Here is a 15,956-nt window from a genome sequence, read left to right on the forward strand (position 1 = left end):
CCGCGATTTCGCTGGAAGCGGGTGCAATTTTTCAGATTAGCACCCGCTCCCGGCGAAATCCTGCGGTTGTCCTAATGACAAATTTTTAATTATATATATATAGTTATATATTATATATAATAGAATTTTTTTATGATAAACCTTTCTTCGGAACTGATTGTTCGGCACGAATTGCACTCAGATCACGTCCTGCAAATAATTCTGCGGCGTTCGTCCGTGTGGATTTACTCCCTCATGATAGAAAAGCACACGTCGTCAAAATTTACATAGACTTTCGTATACTTAACGCCCAAAGTAAGTTTATCACCTTACGTAAATTCACTATGTCCCACGCCGATCGAATACTTTCCATCATCGGACGTAGTAATCTCACAGTCGACTGCAAATTGAACAATTTTCATTTTACTTTCACATTGTCACCTGAAGTGAAATCACATTAGATTGCAAATAAGTACTGTAGTATCGTAAATCAGTACGGTTATATATTGTAATTTGAAAATAAACTGCACGTATAATTACTAGCTGATTGTAAATATCACCAAAGTTTGTTTTACAGTGTATACATTTGTATCTAGAAAGTTAAATAAAAATAATAACAATTTAATTTTTCATTCTAAAAAAATGTCTTAAAACACTATTCTGTTCCAATCTTTATAGAACTATTATTCAAACAAACACTTTTTTTGAACATATTTCATTTTTCTCATATGTACAAAAATTTAAGGAGGGAGGTGTCACACCCTGTGACGTATTATAACTATATTATTAAAACTTACATTATTAAATATCGCTATATTTACAATGATTATCTATATTAATAATTATGAAAGAAAAGGACTATGTTCTTATAAAAACGCACAAACTGGTGCATATTTATTATTATTCATTATGTTTAAGTCAATAGTCCAAACATCGCGGTACTAACCACGCAGTCTGCACATCTTGACTTTTCAATACACCGCCAAAATGCAATAATTTCTCGTCTATAAATCTTCGGCCGCAGCTGATAAAAAGTCAGCTAGAGGAAATTGAAAAGGGTGGATCAATGACCAGTTTCATGGATTCAAGGTACTGTACCCCCGAGTCTACGCCTTGAAAATCTAGACCCCGTGGATATCAATCAATTTTGATTGCTACGAGTTTCGTTGTCATGATTTTCATTGTGGTGACAATGAAATCCGATCTTTATAAACTCAGAATCAGACTTAGAAGTGAGTCTATCTCCAAATCTCATATCTGGCGGAAGCCCTGTTCAAAAGTACATCTGAAAGTCAGTCGGTATTGGTAGTGCACCTCACATGTAATAAGCCTCTAAAAATATTCTATTAAATTAATTAATAACCAGTCTAACTGAAGCTCTGTTTCAATAAATTTGTTTCAAATTAAAATTAAAAACTAGCCCTGAAAATAAAAACATCCATAAAAAGTAATTTCGATCGTATTCTAACATCAAACACTGGTATTAGGCGCTAAAAAGACGGTATATAATTAATAACCAGTCTATACGAAACCCTGTTTCAAATTAAAGATCAAATATACCATCTGTGTTGTATTTCGGAAATTCATTCGAACTGAAGTCGATTAGAATTTCAATTCCCTCTTTAAAAAAGTACCAGCAGGAGAGCCGAGCCTACCTTACAAACATCCTTTGAAAATCTTCATTGTCAACAATCGCTACCGAAAATTATCAGAAGGACAATCAACCTGACATGTAAACCAATAACCACCTAGACCAGTACCTATATCTTTCCCAACTAACGAATGGAAAATCTAAACGAGTTGCAAAAACCTTTTTTTCCAGGAATCTTCAATTAATCGAATGAACCCTGAATCACTACCTCGTCCAGTTTCAATCGTGCAAAATTGGATCATAAAACTGGTAAGTTTCAATAAATGAGTTAAGAACTCATAGTATTTACACATTTCTTAAAACTCTTCATTAAGGTCTTCCTTTATTTTAAGGTGGATGTCTGAAATGTAGAGTTTGTGTTACAATCCTTTTCAAATTTCAAATCAGCTATCTCTCTTTACATTTGTAATTTCCTAAATAAAATTTTAATATTGTATATACAATTGTATTTCCAGTTATTTGTAGAATAATGTGTAGTTATCTTAACCTTCGGAAGTTATTCTTATCCTTTTTTCAAAGTCCTAGATTTCGTTCAAAAACGAGAAAGCCTTTTAAATAATTATTTTTGCAAGGTAAGTTTCTTACTTTCAGGACGTAATAAACTAATGAGAAATGTCATCGTAGAAGAAACTAATAAAATTAGTTAAATAATTGACGAGAATCTAAACTTGTCTGCCTTATTACAGTCAAAGGTTACATTTAAACAATCAAAAGATGATTAAACAACAAAAAATTTAATCGGCCGCACTTATTTTGTATATTGCCTAATTAGTTAATATCATTCTGATGATATCGATAATTTTAGATAAAATGTAAAAAAAGTTTCGTTTAAATAAATAATATCTTTTAATTTTAATATTAAAAATTATCTGTGATCAGAAAAATACAAAAAATTAATATTTACGAATGATATACCACAAAAGACTCAAATTTCGTTAAGAGGGTTGTTTTTGTAGCATGCTAGAAGGTTTTGGGAGAAGACAATTAAAAAATCAATACATACGTTGCATCAGGGGAAATGTTGTTTAGAATTCAATGTAATTTCCAGACGTTTTATTTAAATTTATGCTTTCTTGTTTCATTTTCATAAAGATGGGGTGATCCCCATGTATTTTCAATGGGAGAATTCAGGAGGTGGGCAGAATTCCTAAACGTTCAATAAAAAAGAACCTATTGACATTTTTTTATAACATCACAAAATGAGTCATTATCCCAAACGAAATTCGAATTTTGATTTTTTTTAACCACCCTAATTATTACAGTAGCCAACATATCTTGAAGAAGCGTAATGACGATTATGATTGTACGCATACAATGAATAAATAATGTTATTTTTGCATGCTTACACTGCCTTAAACTGTATTTTTTAGGTTTATAATTTTTTTTAACGCGAATAAATTATTTATAAGGTAATGTAAAGAAAAAGAAAAATGTACTATTTTTACTTTCTCTAGTATCTCGTTTAGTTGGCGGAACGACCGTGTAATCATGCATACATGCATACACAACATAGATTTGTGACATCCCAGAATCAAAATTCGGAAAAAACTGTTTAGTTTTGGCACCTTTGTGTTGAGATCATTTAAAAAGAGTCGCGTTCTGCGTTTACGCTGCATCGAGCAGCACATAACGTTGGATTTTTGTTTTGAGAACCACTGGCAGAACCATGCTAAAACTGATAGGACATCGGAAGCACATTTACGTCTTTATTTGGTAAAAAATCAAAAGGAAATTGAAGGGTCTTTTTTCAGGAGTGTGTTTTTAACTATTGAGTAAAAAAATGATTCTTTGCTTTCGCTTTTTATTTGAAATTATACTTGAATAGGAATAATTTTCGATTTTTAAAATTAAAATCAGTCAAATAGAACCAAAGATGAAGAATTTTCTTAAAAGTCACAGCCGAATCCCATTTAGTGAAGCAAATTAGTTTGATGAAATGGCATGGAATCTAACTTTTAAATCATGGTACTTACCTAAAAGCTTACTGTCCAAACGATATCCTAATTTGGTTGCTTGCATCAGAGGTTGTGCTAATAGATTAAATGGAGCTTCGTGACACCAGTCCTTTAAAATTTCCAAATCTCCTTTGATCATTGCTTCCAAAATGTTTGGAATAATGTCTGTCTCACAATCCTTTACAAACTGAACCTTATCAAAATTCGGATCAATTTTACAGATCTCAGTGAGAGTTTCTGAGAGTTCCGTTTTCTGAAAAAGTCCGCCCACCAAATCCGTTACTTTATCTGTGAGTAGCCTCGACGCACGGATCACAGGATTGTCCGACTCCTCATACTTGATTTTCCAATCCAGAACTTTATTAACATAGGGGTTTTTATCCTGCACAAGGAATACGAAATCGCCACAAGTAGCACATTATAAAATCTATTAAACCGATAATTAAATTTCTCTCCCACAAAGCGCCTTTGTAAAAACCAATGATTCGTTCATAGCTGAAGTTTAACTTGTGGGAGAGCATCATAGCACTGTAGTTGTAAGAAATATACCATACTTTGAAATTCTGCCACGACTGATAGAATTTAGAATCTTTATGAAGTTCCACGCCTGTAGCTTCTGTGTTAGCCTCGACATTTTGATGGCTCTCCGAGATCTCTTTCCGCTTTCTTAATGTCTTTAGAGGTACATAGACGTGACCTGTTTTGAAACTTTTGAAAATATATGTACCATCCAAATAAAGAAAAAAAAACAACAGAAAAACGTGAGTTATTCAGACCTTGAATACCGTGCTGGTCCAGTTCTTTTTGAACAGCTACTGCAGTCTTTGATATTTTTTGAAATGCACCTGTTTTCCCAAGCACCTGACCTGTCTCTGAAATTGATTCTGCTGCACCTTTAGCAGTTTTTGAAATTTCCTCGCCAATTTGTCCCGCCTTTTTCCCCAACTCTGTTTTGCTGACTCCCTCCACTGCTTCTTGGACCTATTACATTAGGTTTATATTCACACTGATTTGTTCATTATTAAGTATAATCAATTAAAAATATTTTTTATCAATGAATTATAATGAATGTGTAACGTTCCGCAAGGAAAGGGACAATTTTATTAACTGTAGTTCCGGAGATATTTGCATTTTTGTGAACAAAGGTGAAAAGTACCAATACAACAAAAATAATAAGTGTGCTAGAGGTGCTTCAAAGGGTTCAGAATTTAGAAAATTTCAAATTACGTCTAGAAGGATAAATTGGTTGATGCAATCTTTTTACCACATAATCTAAAACTCTAAATAACTTGGAAAGTACAGAGAGCTTTTTCTGTAAAAAAATGGTGTTTTTCCTTTTTCAAATTAGATAGTTTAAAAGCGGCGGGAAGACCCGATTGAGCTCCCCTGGCGCTCAAGCTATAAAGCCTATTGTGAAACACCCATAATTATTTGCTCTCAGTAGCCGACCCCAGACCTCTTGGTGAGACCTAGTATATCATTCACTGACCACGGTTTAATTTCCTCAGGTTCCATAAAATGGACCCCAAGGGTTTGCTGCCTGAGCCTAGCTCATGCCGGGCACTGGAATAAGACATGCTGGTGTGTTTGATCATCCCTAATGCGTTTCATGTACATTGCCTTGGTGTTATATCCCATTTTGTGCATATGATAGTTCAGGTGGTTTTGCCCTGTAAGCATCTGAGCTAATGTCCTTATGTCTTTCTTGGGTAAACCCAGGATTGCCATGGCTCTGCCCATCCTGTTTGCACCACCCAGGATGGCTTTCACATGTCGGCAACCTTGGATTTGTTCCCAGTATTCTCAGTGATTTGTTCGGGTCCAGGGTTTGATGGCCATCCTGATACAGCAAGACGCTAATCCCAGTAACGGTCATATGTATTCACTTGCTACGCCGTGCTTTACCCATTGGCCCGCCTCTTCGAACCCACATGAACACTACTTTGTTCTTTTCTGTAAGTTGGTTTAATGCCATTTTGGATTTCTAACCCAGTTCGCATGGTATGTCTGGTTTCCTAATTGCAGTTAATGTGGCATGGCTGCCCGAGCAGATTGTAATCAGCCTGTTAGGAGCGTTTTATTCTAATAAAGAAAGAAAATAGCATGTCGCTCATCGTGGGAAACTTACCCCCCTCGCTCTCTCGTGGTCTCATAGATTCCTGCACCTGATAGGGAAAATGAAAGAATTTTGTTGTTTTATCTTGCCTCATCTCAAGAATTGGTATTTTGCTGATATCACTTAAGACTCTAGTGTGTCTAGTCCCCGAAGTCTATCTTTTTACTCTTGCCGGGCGGCCCATCGCTATGAGCGTAGTCCTCAAGACTCCCGCTAAACTCCTCAATGCTAACGTTTGTAATCGAGGCACCCTGTCCTGCATCGTTTAAAGTTGAGCCCCTGGCCACCGGATCACGGCCGCATATAGGAGCCTCGGCTTAAGGACGACGGAATAGAACCATGCAAATATTTTAGGCAGTGACTCTACACGTCAACCCTCACATTCTCATACACATTCAAAAGGTATGACAAACTTCCTGCATTGGGTCTCCAGTTGCTTCGCCCAGTTTAGTTTGCCATCTAGGGTTACTCTTAGACATTTAACCGTATCTGAAACCGTCCGCCTCCAGGACGGAGGGGGTGACACAGGAGGGGTGAGAGGACACCCCCGTGGCGCTATTCCCCTAACTAAGCCTTCGCCCCATCTGGTTTCGAGTCTGCTCCGGTGTAGAATGCTTTCTATCCAGGTTTCTAGTTGTTGTGCTGCTCTCTGTGCAGCGGGGAGGCTAAAAGCACCTGATCCCTGATATATATTTCGACCAGCTTCTCTAACGCCTTCAGCATGAAAAACGTTAAACTGATCGGCCGGATATCTTTCGCAGCAGTGTTACCCTCCTTCCCAGGTTTGTAATAAGGGCCACTCTGTCGTCAACCATGCCGATGGCACATTTTTAGGGCAATGCTGGACCTAAATAGTTTCGTCAGTGGAGTGACGACAAAGTCCATGTCCTTTTGTAAGAGCGCTGGGTAGACGTCATCCAACACTGGTGATTTAACCCTTCGTTGCACATATTTTTCTTTTTAGTGAATTTACTTGAAAATTCATACTCCGGGGTTTTTGGGGTCACTAATTACGAATCCGAAGTCAGAATATCGAAATTTTCAATTGAAGATGGCGATTTCAAAATTTTGAAAAGAGATATATAAACTTGAAAGCCTCTACTCGATGGTTTTTGGGATCGCTGATTACGAATCTGAAGTCAGAATTTCGAAATTTTCAATTCAAGATGGCGATTTCTAAATTAAAAAAAAAGAGATATATGAGCTTGAAAATCTCTACTTGGGGGATTTTGGGGTCGACGATTACGAATTTTAAGTCAGAATTTCGAAATTTTCTATTCAACATGGGGAATTTAAAAATTTTGAAAAAATATATATGAGCTTCAAAATCTATACTCAAGGGTTTTTGGGATCGCTGATTACGATCGCTGAGCTACGATTAGACACTCGTAATTCTTCAAAATAGATCTAATATGGCTAACACTAACACATAAACTTGTGGTTGAAATGTTGATGAAATTTTATGTTCCTTATCAAACAAATCGCAAAATTCCATAAATGCCTACATGATTGAAATCAATCTATTCAAAATTTGATCTACGATTTCGAAGATATACGTATCAATGTAAACTAAATTTGATCGACTAATTTGAATTTAGTAACTTGAAATTCGTAATCAGCGTCTCGAAAAACACCGAGTTTATATTTTCAAGTTCGTATATCTCTTTTTTCAAAATGTTGTAACCGCCATCTTGAATTTAAATATTTTCAAATTCTGACTTCAGATTTATGATTAGCGACCCCAGAAACTTCTGAATATAGATTTTCAAGCTCGCATCTCTTTTCAAAAATTTGGAACAGCCATCTTGAATCCACCATCTTGAATTTCAATATTTCCAAATTCTGAATTTAGATTCGTAATCAGCGACCCCAAAACCCCCAAGTTAGGGGTTTTTAGATTATTATGTTAAATAGATTCTTTAAAAATGAATTCTTTCGAAAAAGATATTTTTTAAAGTTTGTTTATTTATATATAATTATTATAAACAATTATGTCAAAAAGCTATATTTTTATGTTCTTTTACCAATAAGTTAGCTAGTAAACAAAAAAAAAACCGTTAAAAATTAATAAAAAGGCAAAAATCTGAAGTTAAGTTGGTGGGATCCCGCGTTCCAACCGTGCAACTAAGGGTTGAAGGAGCACGATTAAATATTTTTCCCGAAAGCGGCAAAAATATTTTATTTAAATTGATTTAAACCAAAACTGACATGAAAATAGCAGAAAATAAAGTTAGATGTGTGTAGGTGAGAAACAACTCGTACTAGATGGAGAAAATATCTAAGAACTCCAAAGAATGACATTCTAGTTACACTCGCGATAATCAAATCTACTTTCAGTAACGCAGAATGGTTGGTTCGAAGCACGATGCGTGGCGAAAATCGCAAAAAATGTGTAAATTCTGACAGAACACGTTTTTAGGCGTTAGGAAAAATTCTCGATTGTCGTATGGTAGAAAGATATATCTTTTTGAGCAGTCGAGAAAGCGCTACGTCAAGCATCGGTGAAGAAGAGTCATGTCGCTAGTCGTATACTTTCGTGAACAATTAAAGAATAAATTCTTAAATTTTATTATTTACTTGTTTGTAAATACCAGCTGTTGAAAAAAACAAACTTTCATTGTATATTTTTTATTGTAACAGACTACTTTCATACGTTTGTATTCAATATATAGTTTAGCCTTGGAAGAAAGGAGAATTAGTTTTAAATTAATTGTTAATTCTAATAAATTACTTAAATCATCATTTTAAATACCTCCTCCCTTTCAAGCCTACTCTAATTATGCAATACAAATACATGGAATGGACTTTATTACTGATAATGGCACAATAAAATTTGTTGTATAACTACTCCAATTTACAAACTAATAAATATAAAATTTGAAAATATATTCTTCATTCAAGATTGAAATTCGCGCCATGACTCTTCTTTACCACCTTCTAGAGTTAAGGCATTCTCTAGTGCACAAAGAGGTGCACCCTTCTAGCAGTCGACAGACTAGCAGTTTTTATGTATTCGCTTTTCGGCGTTGGAAGGTTTCCTTTTCCTTATTATTTGTGGTATCTTATTGATTTTCTCAGCGTCGCTTTATCGCGCCACGTGAGGCCTAATGGAGTTCTGAAAGTTCCGGAGAATTTTGAATGCTCTGAACTATGCCCGCAAATTGCTTCCATTGTTTTTTAGACAAAGTTTGAAGATAACGATTATGTTGGATAAACCTGACATTTAGACGTGGAAGATTTTATGTCTGAGCATTCTTCTTGAACAAGGTCCTGACACAAGGTAATGTGAAATACCAATTATTGTCTCTCGCTTTGGGTTTTAATTTCAAACTATTTTCTGATATGGCTAGTCTACTACTGCTTGATTGTATGGATTATAAAAATTAAAGGAAAATTGAAGTCTTGGCTGTCACTTAAATTTGAACCGGGCTTCCACCGAGGTTAAACTCTGCGTGAAAATTGCTAAGCATTCATATGATTCATACGTAATGGTCGAGTAGTGCGCAAGAGCTTCAGTTACCTGCTCCTAACTCCAAAATCTCTGCTCCAATTTCTTTAACTCACACTGCCACATATGCCCAAATTTCATTAGCGGAATTACCTCTGATTTGAAGTTTTTTTGTTTTTATTTAAACTGGATTGGTTTTCTTATTGCTCTTATTATAAATTGCAAGAATTCTGAATTTGCTTTATAATATTACCTCAATTATCGGTATAATTTATGTTTGAAAAATAATATATAGTCTATCCATATACTTTTTCTCACCGACGGCCTTCTGGTGCTTCTGTCGCAACTTTTTGCTTCTCTCAGTGCTTGGATGTGAAACTTTAATTATTTTATATTACTTATACAGCTTCTCTCCCTTAACTGCGCTTCAAATGCTTGTTTCTTTTGCTTGATTTTAGTCTAAATAATTTAAGGTTAAAGCATGGTGAATCTTCAAATTGGACGTTATTCTATCCTTGATAACTATCATTTTTTTTAGGTTGGGTTCCTGATCTCAGCACCATGCCACGTCATCCTCCTGTACACATTGGTTCCTTCGGACAGCTTGTATCTTGAGATCAGGCCCATTCAAAAACATCAGTAGGATTCGCAATCACCGTAGCGTTCACTCGTCGGGTGACGACAGTTAGAAAATTGCGAAAACTGAAGTTTTTAGCATTTTTTTCAACTATAAATTTATTTTGGGAACATAAGAAATTTCATCACGCAATATACACTATAGTTACGAATTCAGTAGCCATATACAACTTTTGTTATCTGTTTGGGACTAAAAAATAATAAGAATTATGCGATTTTTTACCATTTTCATGTACGTATGAAATGGATGCAGATGAGGAAAGAATTTTTCTATTAAAACTTTAGAGAGGAGTTATTTTGAACCCAAATTACGACTTTTCTACCCGCTTCCAATTATATATTAAAAAAAAAGTTTTTTCACTTCGCCCTACTGTATCTCATCCCCTTATTACCCCTCTCCTTCTCAGAGTTAAAAGCTTCTTTCCTCCTTAGCTGAAGGAGAGTCCAAGGAGCAAAATTGGCCATGTGAGCTTTGTGAATATTTATCTGAAGAATGAATACAGAAAGAAAATTACTATTAGCTGGAATCATTGCTCCTGCACTCAAAGAACAGAAATAATTCTAATAATATTTAACTTCATTATTATAAAAAATGTCATAAACAAATTATTACTAGTGCTTTTCTGTCAAATCTCGGGTATACAGGGTGCGGAAAAAGTATGGGAACCCCAAAAAATCTCAGAGGGTTGGTCATAAAAAAATTGTTAATGTCAGGTCTTATGTAACTTTCAACGAGAAATCCAGTTGACATAGGCAAGCGAAAGTGTGTGAAATTTTACGTTAAAATATGCCTTGAGGTTCAAGATCGACGTGACCTCTGAAGGTCAAATGAAGGTCAAATTATGCTTGCAAGAAAATCGCGCATAACAAGTGGTTAGAAAAGAAGGTTAATGACAGGTCACAAGTAACTTTCAAAGAGAAGCTAGTCATTTGAAGCTAACGAGGTTTCGTTTCTGGAAAACTTGTAGATACGATGAGGCGGAGCAACGCTGGAAGAGATGGGCACCTTTTGGCAAAGAAGTCATAAATATATTCCTGTCTATCTGTTCTTCTATGCTTCCTTATCTCTCCAAGAAAGGACCCTTGACAGGTCTCCATTTCTTGAGACAAGTAGCCAAATTATTACCGAAGTTGGCAATGCCCTACATGGCTTCGGTAATAAACAACCTTGTACCACAAGCTAGGAAAACCCTCATGGGACAAACAATAAATGATATTCAATTAAATATAAAGTTTTGCGTAAAACCATTTTTTTGTATTTTTTTAGTTTGTTTTTAAATTATGTTTTATTATGTCAGGAACCGTACAAGATTTAAAGAAACCATTGTTGGATTCTGTATTAAAAAGCCCATCGAAGTCATGGATAGTTTTCCATTTTTAAGATTGTTTTAATCATAAGATTTGTGATTCTTCGAAAAAAATGCTGATTCAAAAAATCTGAAAAACCTGACGTGATGGGGAAGAATAGAGCTCAGGTTTTGATGAAGCACAGAAAACTCCTCTGAAAATTATTGATCTTATTCCATGAACACATAGGTCATATTTTGTTATACAGCGTTATTTTTTAATTTACTTTGGAGGAACTAGCCCCCAAAATTGTCGGTTTCTTGCTAATCCAGGTGTAGTTCTACTTTTGTTTTGTTCTGGTAACAAGAAACTGCTTGAGAAATTCACTTTCGCATTGCAATTTTTCTTTTTCTTGTTAATCTTGGCAATCTATTTTGCATTGGCACCGTTAAAATTATGCGCAGACGATCTTGTAGGCAAATGGCGGCTGGGTCTGGGGGTCTTCAGTAGTGGGGATAATCCCTTGTATCATCATTTACCAGACCTTTCAGTGGCGTTTATTCTTTAAAGCAGACTCGTCTAAAATCAACATAAGTGCTTTGAATCGGAAACGTTTCGAGATGGTATTTTCGTGTTCACATCCAAAAGGCCCTAATATGACTTACAGAGACTGCAAACTATATTGGATGGTCTAGGGGATTCGTCCAGAAGTGGGTAGGACTGTTTAAAGCCAAACGAAATGTGGATGATCTTCCGCGGCGCGGGAAAACTCGAGCCACAACATCACGTAAGGAGAAGGATATTATAAAGCTGTTCAAAGCTGATTCTCACCTAACTCGGCGATGAGCTCAAAAAGAGCTTTCGAAAAAGAATATTAAGGCGAGAGAAATGACAATAAATCGCCGTTTGCGAGAGTTTGGACTCTGATATCGAGGCACACTACAGAAACCGCTACTCAGTCAACGACACGTGGAAAAACGAATGGCGAGTGCCAAGCGCATATCGGTATGGATTGCAGCAAAGTTATCTTTACCAACGAAGCATCGTTTTGGGCCGTTTTCTGGCCAAATTTGTAACACTCTTGAAACGCGAACCAACATGCAAACCAAATTAGGAATAACGGGTATCCCACTTCCATCAGAATTACAGTACCGTTTGAAAAACAACGCGCTAATTATTAATTTCATTCCGTTTGATCACCCGCACGTCTCATTCGATGTTGTCACGTTCGTTCGTTCGGTGCGTTCGCTCGATCTGACGGCGATTTTCCTCGTTTTCCGCTCGCCTCTCCTAACCTACATAATACGCAAGTGTAATAACAATACACAGGCCGTGCTTCGGATATTGCTAGAACCATATTCAAAACGCCAATAATTAATCGCGAATACTTTCTACGTAAGAGCTTTTTTCCAAGATTATATTGTATATGAAGGGTTTTTGCAAAAGAAATAAACAAGACAATAAGCTCAAAACTTTTAAGTCTATAAACTTAAATCGTATTACTATCCGTTAGCCAAGGGACTAATTGCGACATAGTCGTATAGGCGAGCAGTTAGGTTCCTGTCAAATATTTCTCCAATTATGATATCTTTAAACATCTGCTTAAATATTTGAAATGGCTCCATTTTATACATTAATTTTTTATAATAATGTGGTTAGTTAATGTCTTTTTACATTATTATATATACTATAAAAGTAAAATATTAATTATATTAAGTAATTATAATATAATTAATGAGATTATAATTAATTATAATATTAAGTAAAATATTTCTTTCCAATGTTTAAAGCGTATTTTTGTAGCAATATTAGCTGATATATTCTCCATAGAGTATGGGACAAGTGTGTCATTTTGGTCAAAGTTCGCATGGTAAGTTACATTGAACCATTCAGTAAAGTGCTGTTCTATCTCAGTTTTTAGATATAATATGTTGTAATTATTATAAATCTTGCAGTTTTTACCTGCCATTAAAATGTGTAGAACTATTTGTTTAGTTTCAACGAGATCTTTACATGAGAAGTCTAAGTTTAATTTGATTCATTACAGTTTAAACCTTCATACCTTTTAAAAATACTAGATTCGCAGGGGTTTGTGTCAATTAGCTTAATATTAGGTTGTCAAAGTTTAAAATATGTTGTATTCTCCTATCTGTCTACAATTCTGAGATTCAAGGTGTCGGTCCGGATATAGGAGTCTTGACACTTTGTCAAATAGTCATAATTGAGGAATTATGGGCATATAGACGTTGTGGGTTTTTTCAGGTATTGGGATAATATGTTGAAGGGAAACTTATTGTTTTCCGAGAAGTGGAATTAAGACCACGTATGTTAAAATAATTCTAATTCTAGCATCTTTAAATCCACTACTCTCTGTTGTCATCATGCCATCATCTGAAAGATAAGGCATCTCTAAATTGTTATGAAAATTTTTAGTTATCCTATAAGGGCCTTTCCATAATGGGTCAAGCTTATTAGTTTTTGGTTAACATACAAGTAAGAGTGTTACCAGTTTTCTTATTTTGTAAACAGAGTGGATCCGAGTGATGCTCTTATCGAGTCTTTATTTGGGGTTTTAAAGTTCTAATTTAATTAGTTCTCTAGCTTTTCTTAGATTTAAATTATATCTGTCCTTCCATCTTTTAATTTAATTATGATGGCTTAGAGATGGAGGAGTTGGTATTGGAGACGGAATGTTTGGTTCTCTTCCAAAAGTGAGTTCAAAGGGTGAAAATCCATTTGTTTAATTTTTCATAGTACTTATTGCAAAGTGATTTTGAATTATCGTCCATTCTCTGTGGCTTTCAGCGGTTGCAGTTTTAATCAGATTCGTTTGAGTTAAATGCATGCGTTCAATATTACCGTTTGACTACAGGTGAAAAGAAGTGTTTTTAACTTGTTAGATGTTTAGCGCTTCTTTGAATTGCTGAATTAATTCAGAAATAAAATTTCGTGCCTAATCTGTAAGGATTGTTTTGGCGGTCCAAACACGTAAATATAGTGTTCGAATAATGCAGACAATATAGATTCAGAAATTTCATTTAGAAGTGGGATACAAATTGTGTATCAAATAGCGTATCACGTTAATATATCCTGTAAATTGAAAATATACTTGTTTCCTTTTAATGTTTCTGGTAAAGGCCCAAATACGTCTGGAACAATCTTATCGTGAGATTCTTATGGAATGTGGGGAATAATTTTCTCTGCTTGGTTTCTTAAACTGGTGGTATCATTCAACTGGCAGATGGGGCATTTTTTAATGTAATCAATTACATCCATTGTCCTATTCGTTTTGCTTCTTCTAATGTGTTCTTTTCCCCAAGATGGTTTTAGTTTCATCTTATATTCGTTTCATCTTTTGTCAATTCACGAGTGTCATAAAAACATAGATTTTTTCTTTAATAAACTCTTCTTCTAGGGGGGAAATAAGTGGATCACCTATTATAAACCGTACGATAGTAAACTCCTTAATCATTGCCTCTTGAGTTAACTGTTTAAAATAATTTAGCCATTTTTAATCATTGAAAGGAGGTAAATCTTCTGTAGTTACATTTATCCAGAGATTACCATAAGCATTTGTTTTAGTTATAACTTTCGCTTGTTCTGGTTTCAATGTCCATGTAGTAGAATTCTCGTAAAAAACTTTTGTTCTTATCCTGAGTCATTATCGGCTTCCTTCTCAGTCTCTATTTCGGGTTTTGTTTACTCTCGATTTTAGTTCTCATCCGGGGTAACTTCAGAATTTGACATGTCTTCTTCTAAATTATAATTTACTGGAAAAAAATCTGGAAAAACAATCTGCAACTTTATTCTCTTTTCCTTTTATATATTCTATTTTCTACTGATATTATTCTAATCGAAGTCCCCAACCAAGAAGTCTTGAACTAGAATCTTTCACGTTGTGTAGCCAAATCAGAGCCTTGTGGTTCATCTATGTTTTAAACTTTTTACAATAAAGATATTGTCTAAGTCCTTTAAGGACCTAAACTAGTGGGAACGATTCTTTTTCGCTAGTTGTGTAATTTTCTCCAGCTTTGTTTAAAGTTCTGAAAGCGAAAAGACAAGAATGTGCATATTGAGATAATACGGCTCCTAAGCCTAGGTTTGAAGCGTCTGTTGTAAGTGTTAATTGTTCTTTATGAATTCTCTATAGTAACCGGACAGTCCAAGGAATCATTACACACCTTTTACTAAATTTAGTTTCTTAAAATCTTGAACTCCTTCTGCTGTGATGAGACGTCCTAAATAGTCAAGTTCAGGTTTTAAAAATTCGAAGTTTGTTTGCACGAGACGCAGTCCTAATTTTTTGATCTTTTGGAAGACTAATTGTCTTACGGTGTTTCCGAAGAGTACTGACAAAAACAACAATGTCAAAGATGTATACCAAACAATTCTTTCCGTTTAGGCCTCGAAGATCGTTGTCCATCAAACTTTGTAACGTTGCAGCTGCATTCTTTAAACCGAGAGGCATTATGTTATACTCAATATGTCCTCTGTCAAATACAGTTAATGTTTCGCTTGCTTCAGCTATTGCAATTTGGCGAAAGCCAGCACAAAAGACAAGGACTGAAGAGAACTTTGCTCTTCCTAATTGGTCAAGGATGTCATTGATCATTGTTAAAGGATATGCGCCTTGATCCGTACCTTTTTTCAGCTGCCTATAATCTATAACCATCCTGCGCTTGTATCCTTTCTTAGGTACTATTCAAAGCGGTGAATTGAATGGGGAATTGGAAGATCTGCATACTTTTGCTGAGAAGTTTTTCTTTTTCGACAAAACTCTTTTCTGCAGAAGCTTGTGAGACCTGAGGTTGATAATTTTACCTACATTCAATATAATTTCGTGTTCTACTTGATCGGTACATGGGAGTGGCTCAGAGACAAGCA

General features: G+C 35.2%; 1 protein-coding gene across 5 annotated transcripts in view; it reads right to left on the reverse strand.

Annotated features, from left to right (window-relative positions):
• LOC117167101 (mitochondrial import inner membrane translocase subunit TIM44) overlaps window positions 1–15,956 on the reverse strand; it is a 197,789-nt gene that overhangs the window by 114,136 nt on the left and 67,697 nt on the right. For 3 of the 5 annotated variants that reach the window (XM_033351744.1, XM_033351743.1, XM_033351746.1), the window contains exons 4-6: window positions 4,362–4,566; window positions 4,140–4,282; window positions 3,604–3,967 (exon numbers count right to left, since the gene is read on the reverse strand). In XM_033351744.1, coding sequence (XP_033207635.1) covers window positions 3,604–3,967; window positions 4,140–4,282; window positions 4,362–4,566 — 712 coding nt within the window. Of the gene's footprint in view, window positions 1–171; window positions 380–2,967; window positions 3,306–3,603; window positions 3,968–4,139; window positions 4,283–4,361; window positions 4,567–15,956 lie in introns of those variants that run through there. The other 2 variants (XM_033351745.1, XM_033351742.1) reach the window with 2 other exon arrangements.

This window comes from Belonocnema kinseyi, chromosome 2 (assembly GCF_010883055.1).
Source record: "Belonocnema kinseyi isolate 2016_QV_RU_SX_M_011 chromosome 2, B_treatae_v1, whole genome shotgun sequence".
Taxonomy (NCBI): Eukaryota; Metazoa; Arthropoda; class Insecta; order Hymenoptera; family Cynipidae; genus Belonocnema; species Belonocnema kinseyi.